Source organism: Rhinopithecus bieti, unplaced genomic scaffold, assembly GCF_001698545.2.
Source record: "Rhinopithecus bieti isolate Rb0 unplaced genomic scaffold, ASM169854v2 scaffold_48450, whole genome shotgun sequence".
Lineage (NCBI taxonomy): Eukaryota > Metazoa > Chordata > Mammalia > Primates > Cercopithecidae > Rhinopithecus > Rhinopithecus bieti.
Genome location: NW_016819072.1, coordinates 315,931 through 329,214, shown reverse-complemented (window position 1 = coordinate 329,214; position 13,284 = coordinate 315,931). Strand labels below are relative to the sequence as shown.

At 41.3% G+C, this 13,284-nt stretch overlaps 1 protein-coding gene across 1 annotated transcript in view; it reads left to right on the top strand.

Annotated features, from left to right (window-relative positions):
* The window catches only part of CSTA (cystatin A), a 16,254-nt gene extending 3,925 nt beyond the window's left edge, over positions 1–12,329 (top strand). The window contains exons 2-3 of the mRNA XM_017858193.1: positions 8,208–8,309; positions 12,098–12,329. Coding sequence (XP_017713682.1) covers positions 8,208–8,309; positions 12,098–12,226 — 231 coding nt within the window. The 3' untranslated portion in view covers positions 12,227–12,329. The remainder of the gene's footprint in view (positions 1–8,207; positions 8,310–12,097) is intronic.
* Positions 12,330–13,284: the final 955 nt, after the last annotated feature.

Genomic DNA, 13,284 nt, shown 5'->3' with positions numbered 1-13,284 from the left:
TAGTCATTAGAGGGACAGGTGCGGTGGCTCATGGCTATAATCCCAGCACTTTAGGAGGCAGAGGCGGGCAGATTGCTTGATCTGGGGGATTCAAGGGCATCATGACAAAACCCTGTCTCTACCCCCTCGAAAATACAAAAAAAAAAAAAAAAAAAAAAAATAGCCAGGTGGTACACACCTGTAGTCCCAGCTACTTGGGAGGCTTAGGTGAGATGATCACTTGCACCCAGGAAGTTGAGGATGCAGTGAGCCATGATCACGCCACTGCACTCCAGCCTGGCCAACAAAGTGAGACTTTGTCTCAAAAAATAAATAAATAAATAAATATAGGAAATGAATATCAATGAATCATTTCATGGTTGGTGCATTTCTTGTATATCTCCTAAGTGTCTAGCATTATGCTAATTATTATAGAAGCTACATGAGGGCTGTAAGATATGGCCCCTGGCCTCTAGGAGTTTACAGGTTAGTTGGGAAAAATCGAGATATCTGGAACAGTATATAAAACAATATCCAATTAAGTACTTTTTCATAATCATAGGTTTTGGACCAGAAAAGATGTTAGAGATTGCTGGTCAAACCTCCTTCCTTTCAGGTGAATAATTACTGTGAGGCAGTTCAGCTACTCCCGTGTTAAAGCCCGGATTATCACTTATCTGCCCTCTCTTGCAGGAGTGAGCCTTAGGGCACCATTCCCAGTTCAGTGTTAGAAGGTAGAGGAAGAGTTGAAAAACTCGTTGTAGTTTAGGGAGCACTTTTACATCAATTATATCATTTATGCCCCTACAAACAGCCCCAAGAGGCAAGTATTATTACAACCACTTTATAGGTGAGAAACTTGAGTCAATTCCTTCTCCAAAATTACAGTTAGGTCCCCATGCAGGAACAGGGAAAATGAGTAGGTGCTGGCAATTCAGGGACAATCTCCACTACCTGTCACTTTCTTGATAGTTTTACTTTTTTGATTTTTGAATGTATTTCTGTTTTTTAAAATCACCTGTTAAAGTGCAAGTATTCTCAGAGGACCTGAAGTTTATCAGCTTTCCTTGGCCTTCTCAGAGAGCTTCTTAGTGGAAGGCCAACTGAAGAACCCCATTAGAAGGAGAGAAAGAAGGAAGAAAAAGATCATCACGTAGAGAAGGGAAGAGTATCAAAGACAAATGTTAACTGCAGGGTCAAGGAATTTGATATCACAATGAAAGAGGAATATTGGATGAGGGCAGAAAGAAAAGAAAGGCAAACAAAGGGGATGGCAATCGAGAAAACTTGAAAGTTTTCGAAGGCAGGGGAAATGAGTTTTCCCATTCTGAAAATAACAGAGACTGAATATGTCATTGTAGCATCATGTACTAAAGTACACTTGAAGAAAACCCTCTTCCAAGATTCTCTGTATTAGCTGAGGTCATTGCTATACTCATCTTTCCTATTTGGGAAGACAAGTTGTCAGGATGGAAAACAACTGTGGTCTTTTCATTCAGAAAACATTGATTAGGTAGACGGAACTGTGTGAATTGCTATGGGGGTAGCAGGGACATAAAATAGTGCCTGCCCTTGTGGAAATTTATAAAATAGAATGGATCTAAGAGGGACACATCCCAGAAAGACAGAGCCATACGTAACCCCATTCATGAAAAGCCACAATCTGTATAATGAAGAACCAAATAAATGAATGGCCCAATAGCAAAAGCCTCCAGATCATTATTGCTAATTCATTATCTATATAATATGTTAATGAGCATTTGATGAGAATTCTGAGCATGTTTATGAGAAGGAAAGAAATGTTATTTAATTATTTTTAGAAGGGTTACTATACATGCAATGTGCATGCACACAATGAACACACACACACACACACACACACACACACACACACGCTCCCCTTAGTCATAAACCTAATTGCTAAATACTATTCCTGGCTAACACACAGAACACGATTTTTGTCGGTCAGGACACCACACAAACACCTCATCTGCATACCATCCTGGGCACACCCTGGAACTTAGTATGTCATGGCTCTAACCCCATCCACAAATCTGCATTCCCTTCTCTGACCACAGCCTCCTCATTAGTCGCCTCTCCCACTGTCCCACACCCAAAGAACCTGCCATTTAGCCACACCAGAATCCTTCAGGCACCTACCTTCCCATCTTCATGAGAACACACCCAGGCCCACTCAGTCTCTCATCCAGCCTGGACCCCATGAAAGGAGGATAGCCTCAAATACTCCTCCACTCATGATGATTTCCTTGACCCTGGGAGCTCCTGGCTTTCTAATTCTCAATTAAAGGTCATGCCCACTGCCACCACTTTCTATGCAGCTACTACTGTTCCAGAATCAAAGAACTTTGCCAAAGCGAGGTGCAGAACCACAGAAAACTCACCCATTACAAACCTGTGGATTAATGCTGAACAACCCGGACAGGACCCAGGACTGCCAGAACATACTTTCAGTCATATTTGTTGGTCTTTTTCTAGAAACCCCACAAATGTAAATCTCTCTTCAGTTCCTCAGTCCCTCCCACCCCCATGTTCCCTCCAGCAGGATGTCTCAGTTCCTACTCTTCTTACGCCAGCCGTCCCCAGCCTTTTTGGCACCTTTGTGGAAGGCAATTTTTCCACAGATGTGGTGGAGGGGACAGTTTTGGGATGAAGCTGTTCCACCTCAGATCATCAGGCATTATATTCTCATAAGGAGCACGCAACCTTGATCCCTTGCATGCAGTTCACAATAGGGTTCCCGCTCCTATGAAAATCTAATGCCACCGCTAATCTGACAGGAGGCGGGGCTCAGGCCATCATCCTCACTGGCCCACTGCTCCCCTCCTGCTGTGCAGCCCAATTCCTAACAGGCGGTGGATGGCTACTGGTCTGCAGCCCAGGGCTTGGGGACTCCTGTCTTAGGAGATTGCAGGCCTCTGGTAAGAAAATGCCCCAGCTGACCCTATCTCTTGCTGGATCTCATTCCGCCCTAGGCTCTGTTCTCCTCTCTTCAGCCAGCCCTTCCTCTCTTAGCCAGGTGACTTCATTTCTTGCATCCTCAATGCCTTGTCCCGCACTTTCTTCTTCCTTCAGAACATACTAGACAACAAATGTCCACAAGTCACGTCTTACTGGCCCTTAGTTGTCCTTTCATGTCACCATTCAAACTCTCCTTCCTCACTCTGGAAAACTCCCCCAAATGTAATGCATACACTTTGCCACCAATATCTTTCTATCTGTTTTCTCCTAAAGTAGGCACAGTCCTATTGTTTCTGTAGAATGACTACAGATTAGAGGGAAAGCCTAGGTGTTGGGTGCCCCATGGCTCACATCCTCAGATCTCAGAGAATAAACACCACACTAAGATTCATGCTCAGTAACAATGAGAAATGCTTGAAGAACTCTGGGGTAAATGCATCATACCAGGTGCTCCTCCCTGGTAACCTCCTCCCCTGGCTAGAGACCAAGCGACAAACCTCCTCTGTATTCCTTCAGCTCCCGTCACCATCACACATGGCAGACTGAGAAAGGTGAAGGCCAACTGCATTCAGCAGAAGATGTGTCCATTCACCACCAGTCTCCCACCACCGTTCCCAGCTGGCCTGCATCCTTCTAGTGCCCATCCTGGGGAGTCTTTCAGTGCCAAGCTACCTTCTGAGACTTAAGGTTTCACTAACAAGCTCCCCTACTCTGCCCCTTTCCCTGCTCCTCCGCTCAAATCTCATCACTCAGGTCCACGTCATCTAACATTAAACCACGCAAATCTATTTTACTGGAAAGAGGGAGGGAGGCTGCAAGTTACAAGTAGAGTGAACCAGAAATCAAGGTCCACAGTCTGACAGGTGCCAGAGCACTTCAAGAAACAAACCAGATCTTTTAAATCCCCCCTCTCATGGAAAATTCTGCATTTGTGGATTACACAGATACGATGGAAAGGTTAAAGATTTAGATATATTTCTAGGACAGATAGAAATGAATACTTGGGGCCAGCCATGGTGGCTCACCCCTGTAATCACAGCACTTTGGGAGGCCAAGGCGAGTGGATCACCTGAGGCCAGGAGTTCGAGACCAGCCTGGCAAACATGGTGAAATTCGGTCTCTCCAAAAATATAAAAAATCAACTGGGAATGGTGGCAGATGCCTATAGTCCCAGCTATTCAGGAGGCTGAGGCAGGAGAACTGCTTAAACCCAGGAGGGAGAGGTTGTAGTGAGTTAAGATCATGCCACTGTACTCCAGCCTAGGTGACAGAGCAAGACTCCATGAAAGAGAGAGAGAGAAGAAGGAAGGAAGGAAGGAAGGAAGGAAGGAAGGAAGGAAGGAAGGAAGGAAGGAAGGAAAGGAAGGAAGGAAGAAAGGAAAGAAAGAAAGAAAGAAAGAAAGAAAGAAAGAAAGAAAGAAAGAAAGAAAGAAAGAAGAAAGAGAAAAGAAAAGAAAAGAAAGACTGGCTGGCTTAGGATATGTGCTTAAAAAAAACATGACTGAAAAGCAGAAGGAACACAGATCAGATATATAAGTTATCAGGCAAGGACTTTAAAATAACTATGATTAATAATTTTTCAACTTTAAGCAGTCATGCTCAACCCATAGCCTCAGATTCCTCATTTATAAAATGAGGTTTAAATGGATACTTTGGGGATTAGTGTAGAGATTAGCCCTTTCAAACTCAGCTCCTAATTTGAGTGGTGTCCAATGCTGTCCACCCCTCCTTTGGAATCTCAAAAGGCTTTGGAAAGGGACCCTAAGACAGTAACCCGTTTCCTTACTCTGCTTCTCTGTGCACCCTTTCTCCGCTCTCTTGCCCCTAGCTCTTCCCACTTCTGTTTTGTTCTCACTGTTTGTCTTCTCCCTTTCTCCACTTTGAAATTTCATTTCCATCTCAACAGAGCAGTCGCATTTTTCCCATCTATTCTCAAGGTTACAGGAGAACTGAGTGGTGGTCCGTGGAGTGTTTGGCCTTTCAGCAGTGGTCTGAGAGCTCACAGTTTGCATATGTCTACCTTTTGAAAACAGTTCTGGTACTGAAACTGAGGCATCAGTAGTAAGGGATTCAAAACATCTGCCCAGGGAGGATTGTTTGAGTCCAGGAGTTTGAGACTGCGGCGAACTATGATCACGCCACTGCACTCCAGCCTGGGTGAGGGGGAGATCCTGTCTCTTAAACTAAAAAAAAAAACAAAAAACAAAAAACTGCCCACTGATGGGAAAGACTGCCTCGGGAAAATTCTAGATGCATTGGAGACCTGATTGAAGTTGTATGGACATGAAATGCTTTCGTGAAGGGCACAAAGGCAAGTTCTCAATAAACAAGGTATATTCAATACAGAGTTATATCCTTTTTCCTCCAAAGGATAGAAAAGAATTGAGGTTGAAGGACAAACCCACAGATATAAAGACAACAGGAGATAGGCAAGCACCACCTCAGAAACAGCAATAAAATTTTGGAAGTTGGAAAAGAGATGAACAATGGAAAATGCTGAGCAGTCTAAACAGAAGCTAAGCCCACGGAGGGGAAAGTCTAAGCCAGAAGCAAGCCGATTCACCTGCAGAACATCACAAAGGCGCAGGCATGAACAACACCAAAAACTCGTAGCCAGGAGTAAGGCCCAGGACCAAAAGCAAGAGGACTGATCTGTATGAGGGACAGTGAGACCTCCCCGAGTTCCTTCTCCCTCACTGTCCTCCACCCTGGCAGAAGACAAGCTTTACACTTAGCAGGAACTGAGTCAAGAGCTCATAGTAGACTCTTGCATATCAGGCCCAGCTGAGAGTGGGAATGAAGTACTGTACAGAAAGCTGATGGGTTCCGTAAAAATTTACATATTAAATTTGGGACTCTGTCTCCCTTCTCATGCTTGGTTCGGGAATGCTGACATTGAAACCCAACCCATATCCCTCCATGGTAGACAGAATGATGGCCCTCCAAAGATGTCCATGTCCCAATCCCTGGAACCTGTGACTAGTTTCCTTTACACAGCAAAAGAGACTTTGCAGGTGTGATTAAATTAAGGCTCTCAAGATGGAGAGGTTATCCTGGATTATCCAGGTAAGCCCATGCAACCACAGGGTCTTTATTAGAATTATACCCAAATACTGCACTCTAGTTAGTATATTGTTTTCCACAGGGGCATAGGTCAGCAATTCTGAAATTACTTTATGTATACGCTAGAACTGAACAAATAGGCAAATACATTGCAAATAAGAAGAACCAGGATTCTTCCTCAGTGTTTGAGAAAGGAGTTATAATAAGGAAAGGGGAAAAGCTAAATGAGTCCTGTGGTATTTGATTTTTTAAATTTAATTAATTAATTAATTAATTAATTTTTATTTATTTATTTATGTTTGAGGTGCAGTTTCACGCTTGTTGCCCAGACGGGAGTGCAATGGTATGATCTCACCTCACTGCAACCTCCGCCTCCCAGGTTCAAGCGATTCTCCTGCTTCAGCCTCCTGAGTAGCTGGAATTACAGACACCCAACACTGCGCCCGGCTCATTTTTGTATTTTTAGTAGAGACGGGGTTTTATCATGTTGGTCAGGCTGGTCTCAAACTCCTGACCTCAAGTGATCCACCCGCCTCGGCCTCCCAAAGAGCTGGGATTACAGGCATGAGCCACCACGCCCAGCCATGGTATTTGATTTTAATCAGAGGAAAAATATATATATATATGTGTGTGATACACATACACACCCATACACACACATATATAATGACACACACATAAATGTGTGTATATGCACACACATATACAAATGAGTAAAGATGTATGCATGTGTGTGTGAGTACACATATTATTTTGTAGCCCTTTCCACTGAGTGGGCCTAGAAGCAATGACATCTAGTAACAAGAGACACAGCACCCAAATCTTGGGTCTTAAATACCATTCTCCAATAAAAGGAGTGGGGACTCCTTGGAGAAATAGTTGATTCCAGCGAGGAGGCAAGGAAACTTCAAGATAAACCTGGAACATCTGACTCTACTTCCGTAAAGTCAGAAAGTTAGGAAGTGCTTATAAAATGATGGAGGCGTGTTGAAAGGACACAGGCATCAAGTGAAGGAGCTCCCAATGGCCAAATCTAGGACATTTGAGTAACAAAATAAAGAGTAATGAATTGTAATCCACAGAGTAAAATAAATATCCATGAGTCATATTAATATAAAATAAGTAATTGACTACATGAAGAGGAGAGAACAGCTCTTCCTTACAGTAGAATTGCAAATAATAAATGTACAAGAAATTATTTTTTAAATTACCATTTGGCCAACACCACAATTAATCATTGTTGTAGGCAAGAACCATCAATGGATGCTAAAATTCATGAATGAAAGTACAGCGAGAAACAAGACTCCTCACAAGACACTTACTAATTACAAAGGGAAAAAAATGGTAACTTTACAGTGGAGAAAACTGGCAGACATCCTAAGCGATCAAAATTAACATCACCAGTAATGAAATGTAGCTCCTGATAGGATGCACTTAAGCACAACATCACTTTTGTGCTATCCTTACAAATATGTATAATACTAACATAAGAGGAGATGACACAAACCTAAATTGAGGGACATTCTGCCATTTAACAGGCCAGTATTCTTTGAAAACATCAAGGTTGTGAACAACAAAGGAATGAACCCAGATTGTACGAGACTGAGTAGAAATGACAACTAAATGCAATGTAGGATCCTGCATGAGATCCTGGAGCAGAAAAGAGACATTTTCAGGATAACTGGCAAAATTCTGATAAGGTTTAGAGACTACTTAATAGTGATATACCATGTTAATTTCCTGATTTTGATGATTATACTATGTTATGTAAAATGGCAAAATTAGGGGAACTATAAATGATATAAGAGAATTCATTATACTAATTTTACAACTTCTAAGTCTGAAATTATTTTAAAATAATGTTTTAATCAAGTAGTAATTATTGCTCTACTGATTTTTGTTAATCAAAGATATATATAACTCTTAGAGTTTAACAGTCAAAATGCTCCTATATTGCATTACCACACTGAGTTTATGTGAATTCAGCCTAAAGCAACAAAATTTGATGTTTTAATCTATGTAATTGTATTAAAATAGGACTTTTCTATTGAAATAATAAAAACAGCTCATAGATTTCATTACCATCTTTGAAGACTTTTAGGAGGATGAGGTTCCCAGATGTGTACGTCACATAGATGGAGTCTAATATAGCTTTGATTATTTGTTTCCTCTTTTCTTTTCTTTAGGTTAAACCACAGCTTGAAGAAAAAACAAATCAGAGTTACGAAAAATTGGAAGCTGTGGAGTATAAAACTCAAGTCGTTGCTGGAATAAATTACTACATTAAGGTTAGAGTTCAGTACCTACTTTAGCGCCAAAAGATCTATTTCTCATTTTATGTAAAATGTTCCCTGATTTCCCTACCATATAATTCCTTCCTTACAGTTGTCCTAAATTAAGATGCCCAGCATGATTCCTTCCAAGTGGTAGACTCTCAAATTTGGTAAATGATGTTGATACCATTTTTTTTCTTGTGAATTCAGAAAGCTTTATTACATTGATTCTTGATTTCTGGAAATTGTATAGAAAAAGATTTCATAACAGTTCAGGGCATGCTGGATTTGTGGTTGTACTGCTTCCTAGGTAAGGAGGGAGGATCACGTCTCATCTGCCTGAAGGCGTGGGGCTGGACCACATGGTATCTTGAAGCCGATTCCACCTCAAAGCTGTATGATTCTATATGTCTAAATTAAATAAATTAAAGTAACGACTCAAATCATTAGCTGGGAAAATAATTTAATCCTTTTTTGTCCTCTAAGCATTTTGATTAATATAATGTAAATATTATTTTGTAATTCAAATTAGTAGATTTAACTTATGGCACTCTAGGTATAGTTTAAAGCAGTGGAGTAGTTAAAATAGTTTAAAAGTTAATTTTATAGCTCTGTCAGAAAATTACACGATGCATTGATCCAGTTCTAATTGAAGTTATCAAGATGAAACCAATTGAACAAGTCAACCATGAATATTTAAGAGCCATTTTTGTCCTTATGTATTAAGAAGATGATAATTCTGATTTTAAAAATGAAAACAAATATTAAAGTATATTTACTTAATCTTTACTTAACTATTCGACCAGGGCACAGTGTGGCTTATTTCTCTTTAACAAACAATTCAATTAAAATATAAACATTTTAAAAGACGTTTTCAGCAAAAAATGAACATAAGTAAGTGGAGGTAGTCAGCTTAGCATAAGAAAGTTTCAGTACCGAGCTATGTACATGGATCAGCCCTGTTCTGCCAAATGTGAGCTCCTAGTAAAGACCAGGTCCAGGGGAGACACATGTCACAGAGGACCCTGCTGTATCCTCAGAAAACAATGGCACCATTTCCTCCATTTTCAATCTGATTTCTTCATGGCTGGAAAAGAACGTTTTCCAGTTAAAAATGATTACGTGCAAAGATAGGAAACATTCCATCAACATTAGAATATTTATTTTAATAATTTATGATTAATTCAAATGCATACATTTCACATATTACCAGCTCACATGTCTCTTCAACAGTTCATCAGATAACTATCTTGAAAATTTCCGCCTGAAAATTTCTTCTCTTGACCACCCTTTTGCCCTCTCTTAATCAGTCTCCTCTCTCTCTGTCTCTGTCTCTTTCTCTCTCTGTCTCTCTCATCTTTTCTTCCTTCTGCTATCATATTTTTCCTACTGGATCTCAGCCACTGATCCCAGTTCCCTTTTACTTCCTGGTAGTCTGGCTGTCGATCCCTTTGCTCTGAGCCTCTCTAGATTTAAGGTCTTGCCAGTGACAAGACCTTCTCTATGTATTTCAAGTACCTACCAAGAGGCAGATGGTAGAATGGAAAGACCACAGGCTTAGGTGTCAGAGTGTCCTGGGTTTGAACTCTTGAAGCTCCTCCTCCTCTCTGAGCCTTCATTCCCTTATCTGCACAATGAGGGTAATAATCTACTTAGCAGGGTGTTGTGAGGAATAAATAAGCTGGAAATTTATTGAGCACTTACAATTCATCATGCACTATTCTAAGAACAGGGCTTGTATTACCTCATTTAATCCTCACAACAAATCTGTGAGATAAGTACAATCACTTCTCTTGGGTTACCAATGAAAAAATTGAGCTCCAGGGTGGTGAAGAGACTAAAAAAGTCATACAACTGTAAGATCCGAGTCAGGATTTGAGCCCAGATAGACTGAGCTTAACTACTGGCTGTGCTGCCTCTAATACAAAGCACAAAATAAGAGCTTTAAAAAAGTTACACTGGCCTGGTGTGGTGGTTCACGCCTGTAATCCCAACACTTTGGGAGATCAAGGTGGGGGTATAGCTTGAAGCCAGGAGTTTGAGATCAGCCTGGGCAACATAGCAAGACCTTGTCTCTACAAAGAAAATATTTTAATTACCTAGGCATGGTGATGCACACCAGTAGTCCTAGCTACTTGGGAAGATGAGGTAGAAGGATCACTTGAGCCGAGGAGTTTGAGGTTACAGTGAGCTGAGATCGCACCACTGCGCTGCAGCCCACGCAACAGAGCGAGGCCTCATTCCCCCATCAGTACCCTCCAAAGAGGTTACATTGTAGAGTGAAAAGAATGTAGATGCTAGAGCCTAACAAATCTGGGTTTGAATATTGGCTGTGCCACTTATTAGCTGAGAGATTTATGGAAAATCACTTAATCTCTCTTACTCTGCTTCCACATCTGTAAAATTTCATTGCTTCACCTTTCTTCAGGCCTATAATATAAGTTAATATAATCATTTATATAAAATGTTCATCACAGTGTCTGGCTAACAGTAAACATTTGATATATGGCATTTGTTAAAATTAGGATAGGAAGTGACATCAGAAGCACAATAAATATTTTTATAAATATTTTATAAGACAAAGCATTTATTGTCTCAAGCAAGAACCAAAGTAAAAATTCTTACCATAATTTTCCAGGTCTCAGATTCATGTCCAAACTGCTGCTTCAACCTTCATACCAATGACTTCCTAGCAAAACCCCTTAGCTTTTTTTTTTTTTTCTTTTTTGAGACAGAGTTTCACTCTGTCGCTCAGGTTGGAGTGCAGTGGCACAATCTCGGCTCTCTGCAACCTCCATTTCCCAGATTCAAGTGATTCTCCTGCTTCAGCCTCCCAGGTAGCTGGGATTACAGGTGTGCACCACCACGCCCAGCTAATTTTGTATTTTTAGTAGAGACCAGGTTTCACCATGTTGGCCAGGTTTGTCTCAAACTCCTGACCTCAGGTGATCCACCCACCTCGGCCTCCCAAAATGCTGGGATTATAGGCGTGAGCCACAGTGCCCGATCCCTTCACTCTAGAAGGGAGGGTGTCCACCCCCTGGGCTCTGCTCAATCTTACCAGTGGGCGTTTATAAAGTAGGTGCTGATATACGTATATTTTCTTTTCCCTTATCAGACTGTATGGCAAATAAAGTGTCCCAAGTTGGGAGTCAGAAAACAGCATCACCAAAAATATAGGCTGTCACTGGTTTTCTTGCTCCATGCATCTTTGAAAATAAAATGCTGTCCTTTGTGCCCAGATTATACTGAAAAAAATAACAAAGTAAACCTAGGACCTATGCCTCTTGCCATGCCATTAGTCTACAATTTTTTTTTTTTTTAGGCAGAGTCTCGCTCTATCACTCAGGCTGGAGTGCAGCAGTGCGATCTCGGCTCACTGCAACCTTCTCCTCCTGGGTTCAAGTGATTCTCCTGCCTCAGTCTCCCGAGTAGCTGGGATTACAGGCATGCACCACCATGCCTGGCTAATTTTTTGTATTTTTAGTAGAGACAGGGTTTCCCCATGCTGGCCAGGCTGGTCTCGAACTCCTGACCTCATGATCCACCTGCCTCAGCCTCCCAAAGTACTAGGATTACAGGTGGGAGCCACGGCGCCCAGCCTACTCTACTCTTTCTCTCCTAAAATAAGGTGGTAGATTTATGAATACAAAGAGTCTAAGAATGGGTGGACTAGGTCTAGCAATGCTATTCCTCAGCAGCTTTTTGGATAGAAGTCTTTATAGACCTGTAGCTCTCTCACTTAATGTAGACCCATTTGAATTAATCTCCTTTTGCTTTCTCTTTTTTTTAATACTTTTCAGGTACGAGCAGGTGATAATCATTATATGCACTTGAAAGTATTCAAAAGTCTTCCCGGACAAAATGAGGACTTGGTACTTACTGGATACCAGGCTGACAAAAACAAGGACGATGAGCTGACGGGCTTTTAGCAGCATGTTCCCAAAGTGTTCTGATTCCTTCCACTGGCTACTGAGTCATGATCCTTGCTGATAAATAAAACCATCAATAAAGAAGCATTCTTTTCCAAAGAAATTATTTCTTCAATTATTTCTCATTTATTGTATTAAGTAGAAATTACCTTTTCTTTCTCAAGATCAGTGCTATTGGTTTAGAGTATAAATTCCATATAAATTGATGGCAATTGGAAATCTTATAAAAACTAGTCAAGCCTAATGCAACTGGCTAAAGGATAGTACCACACTCACCCCCACTATAGGCAGGCCAGATCACAGACTATCAGTTTGTCAGCCTCCTTGTTCCCTGTGGCTGCTGATAACCCAACATTCCATCTCTACCCTCATATTTTAAAATTAAATCAAGTATTTTACAAAGGGTGTGTATGTGTATGTGTGTGTGTATTTTTTTTTTTTTTTTTGAGATGGAGTCTTGTTCTATCACCCAGGCTGGAGTGCAATGGCTCAATCTTGGCTCACTGCAACCTCCGCCTCCTGGGTTCAAGCAATTCTCCTGTCTCAGCCTCCCAAGTGGCTGGGATTACAGGCGCCCACCACCGCACCTGGCTAATTTTTGTATTTTTAGTAGAGACAGGGTTTTGCCATGTTGGCCAGGCTGGTTTCGAACTCCTGACCCTAGGTGATCTGCCCACCTCAGCCTCCCAAAGTGCTGGGATTACAGGCGTGAGCCACCATGCCTGGCCTATATTTTTATTCTGAAACAAACTTAAACATAGAGAAAAGTTGCAAAAACAAAAAAACAAAACAAAAAACAAAAAAACAACTTTTTTTTCCTGGACATTTGAGACTTAAGTTACTTACCATGATGCCCCATCACCAACAAATACTTCAGTGTGCATTTCCTACAAACAAGGATATTCTCCTGCAAAACTGAAATACAACCATCAAAATCAGGAAATTGGCAGGTCATAGTGGCTCATGCCTATAATCCCAGCACTTTGGTAGGCCAAGGCAGCAGGATTGCTTGAGGACAGGAATTCAAGACAAACCTGGGCAACATAGCGAGACCATGC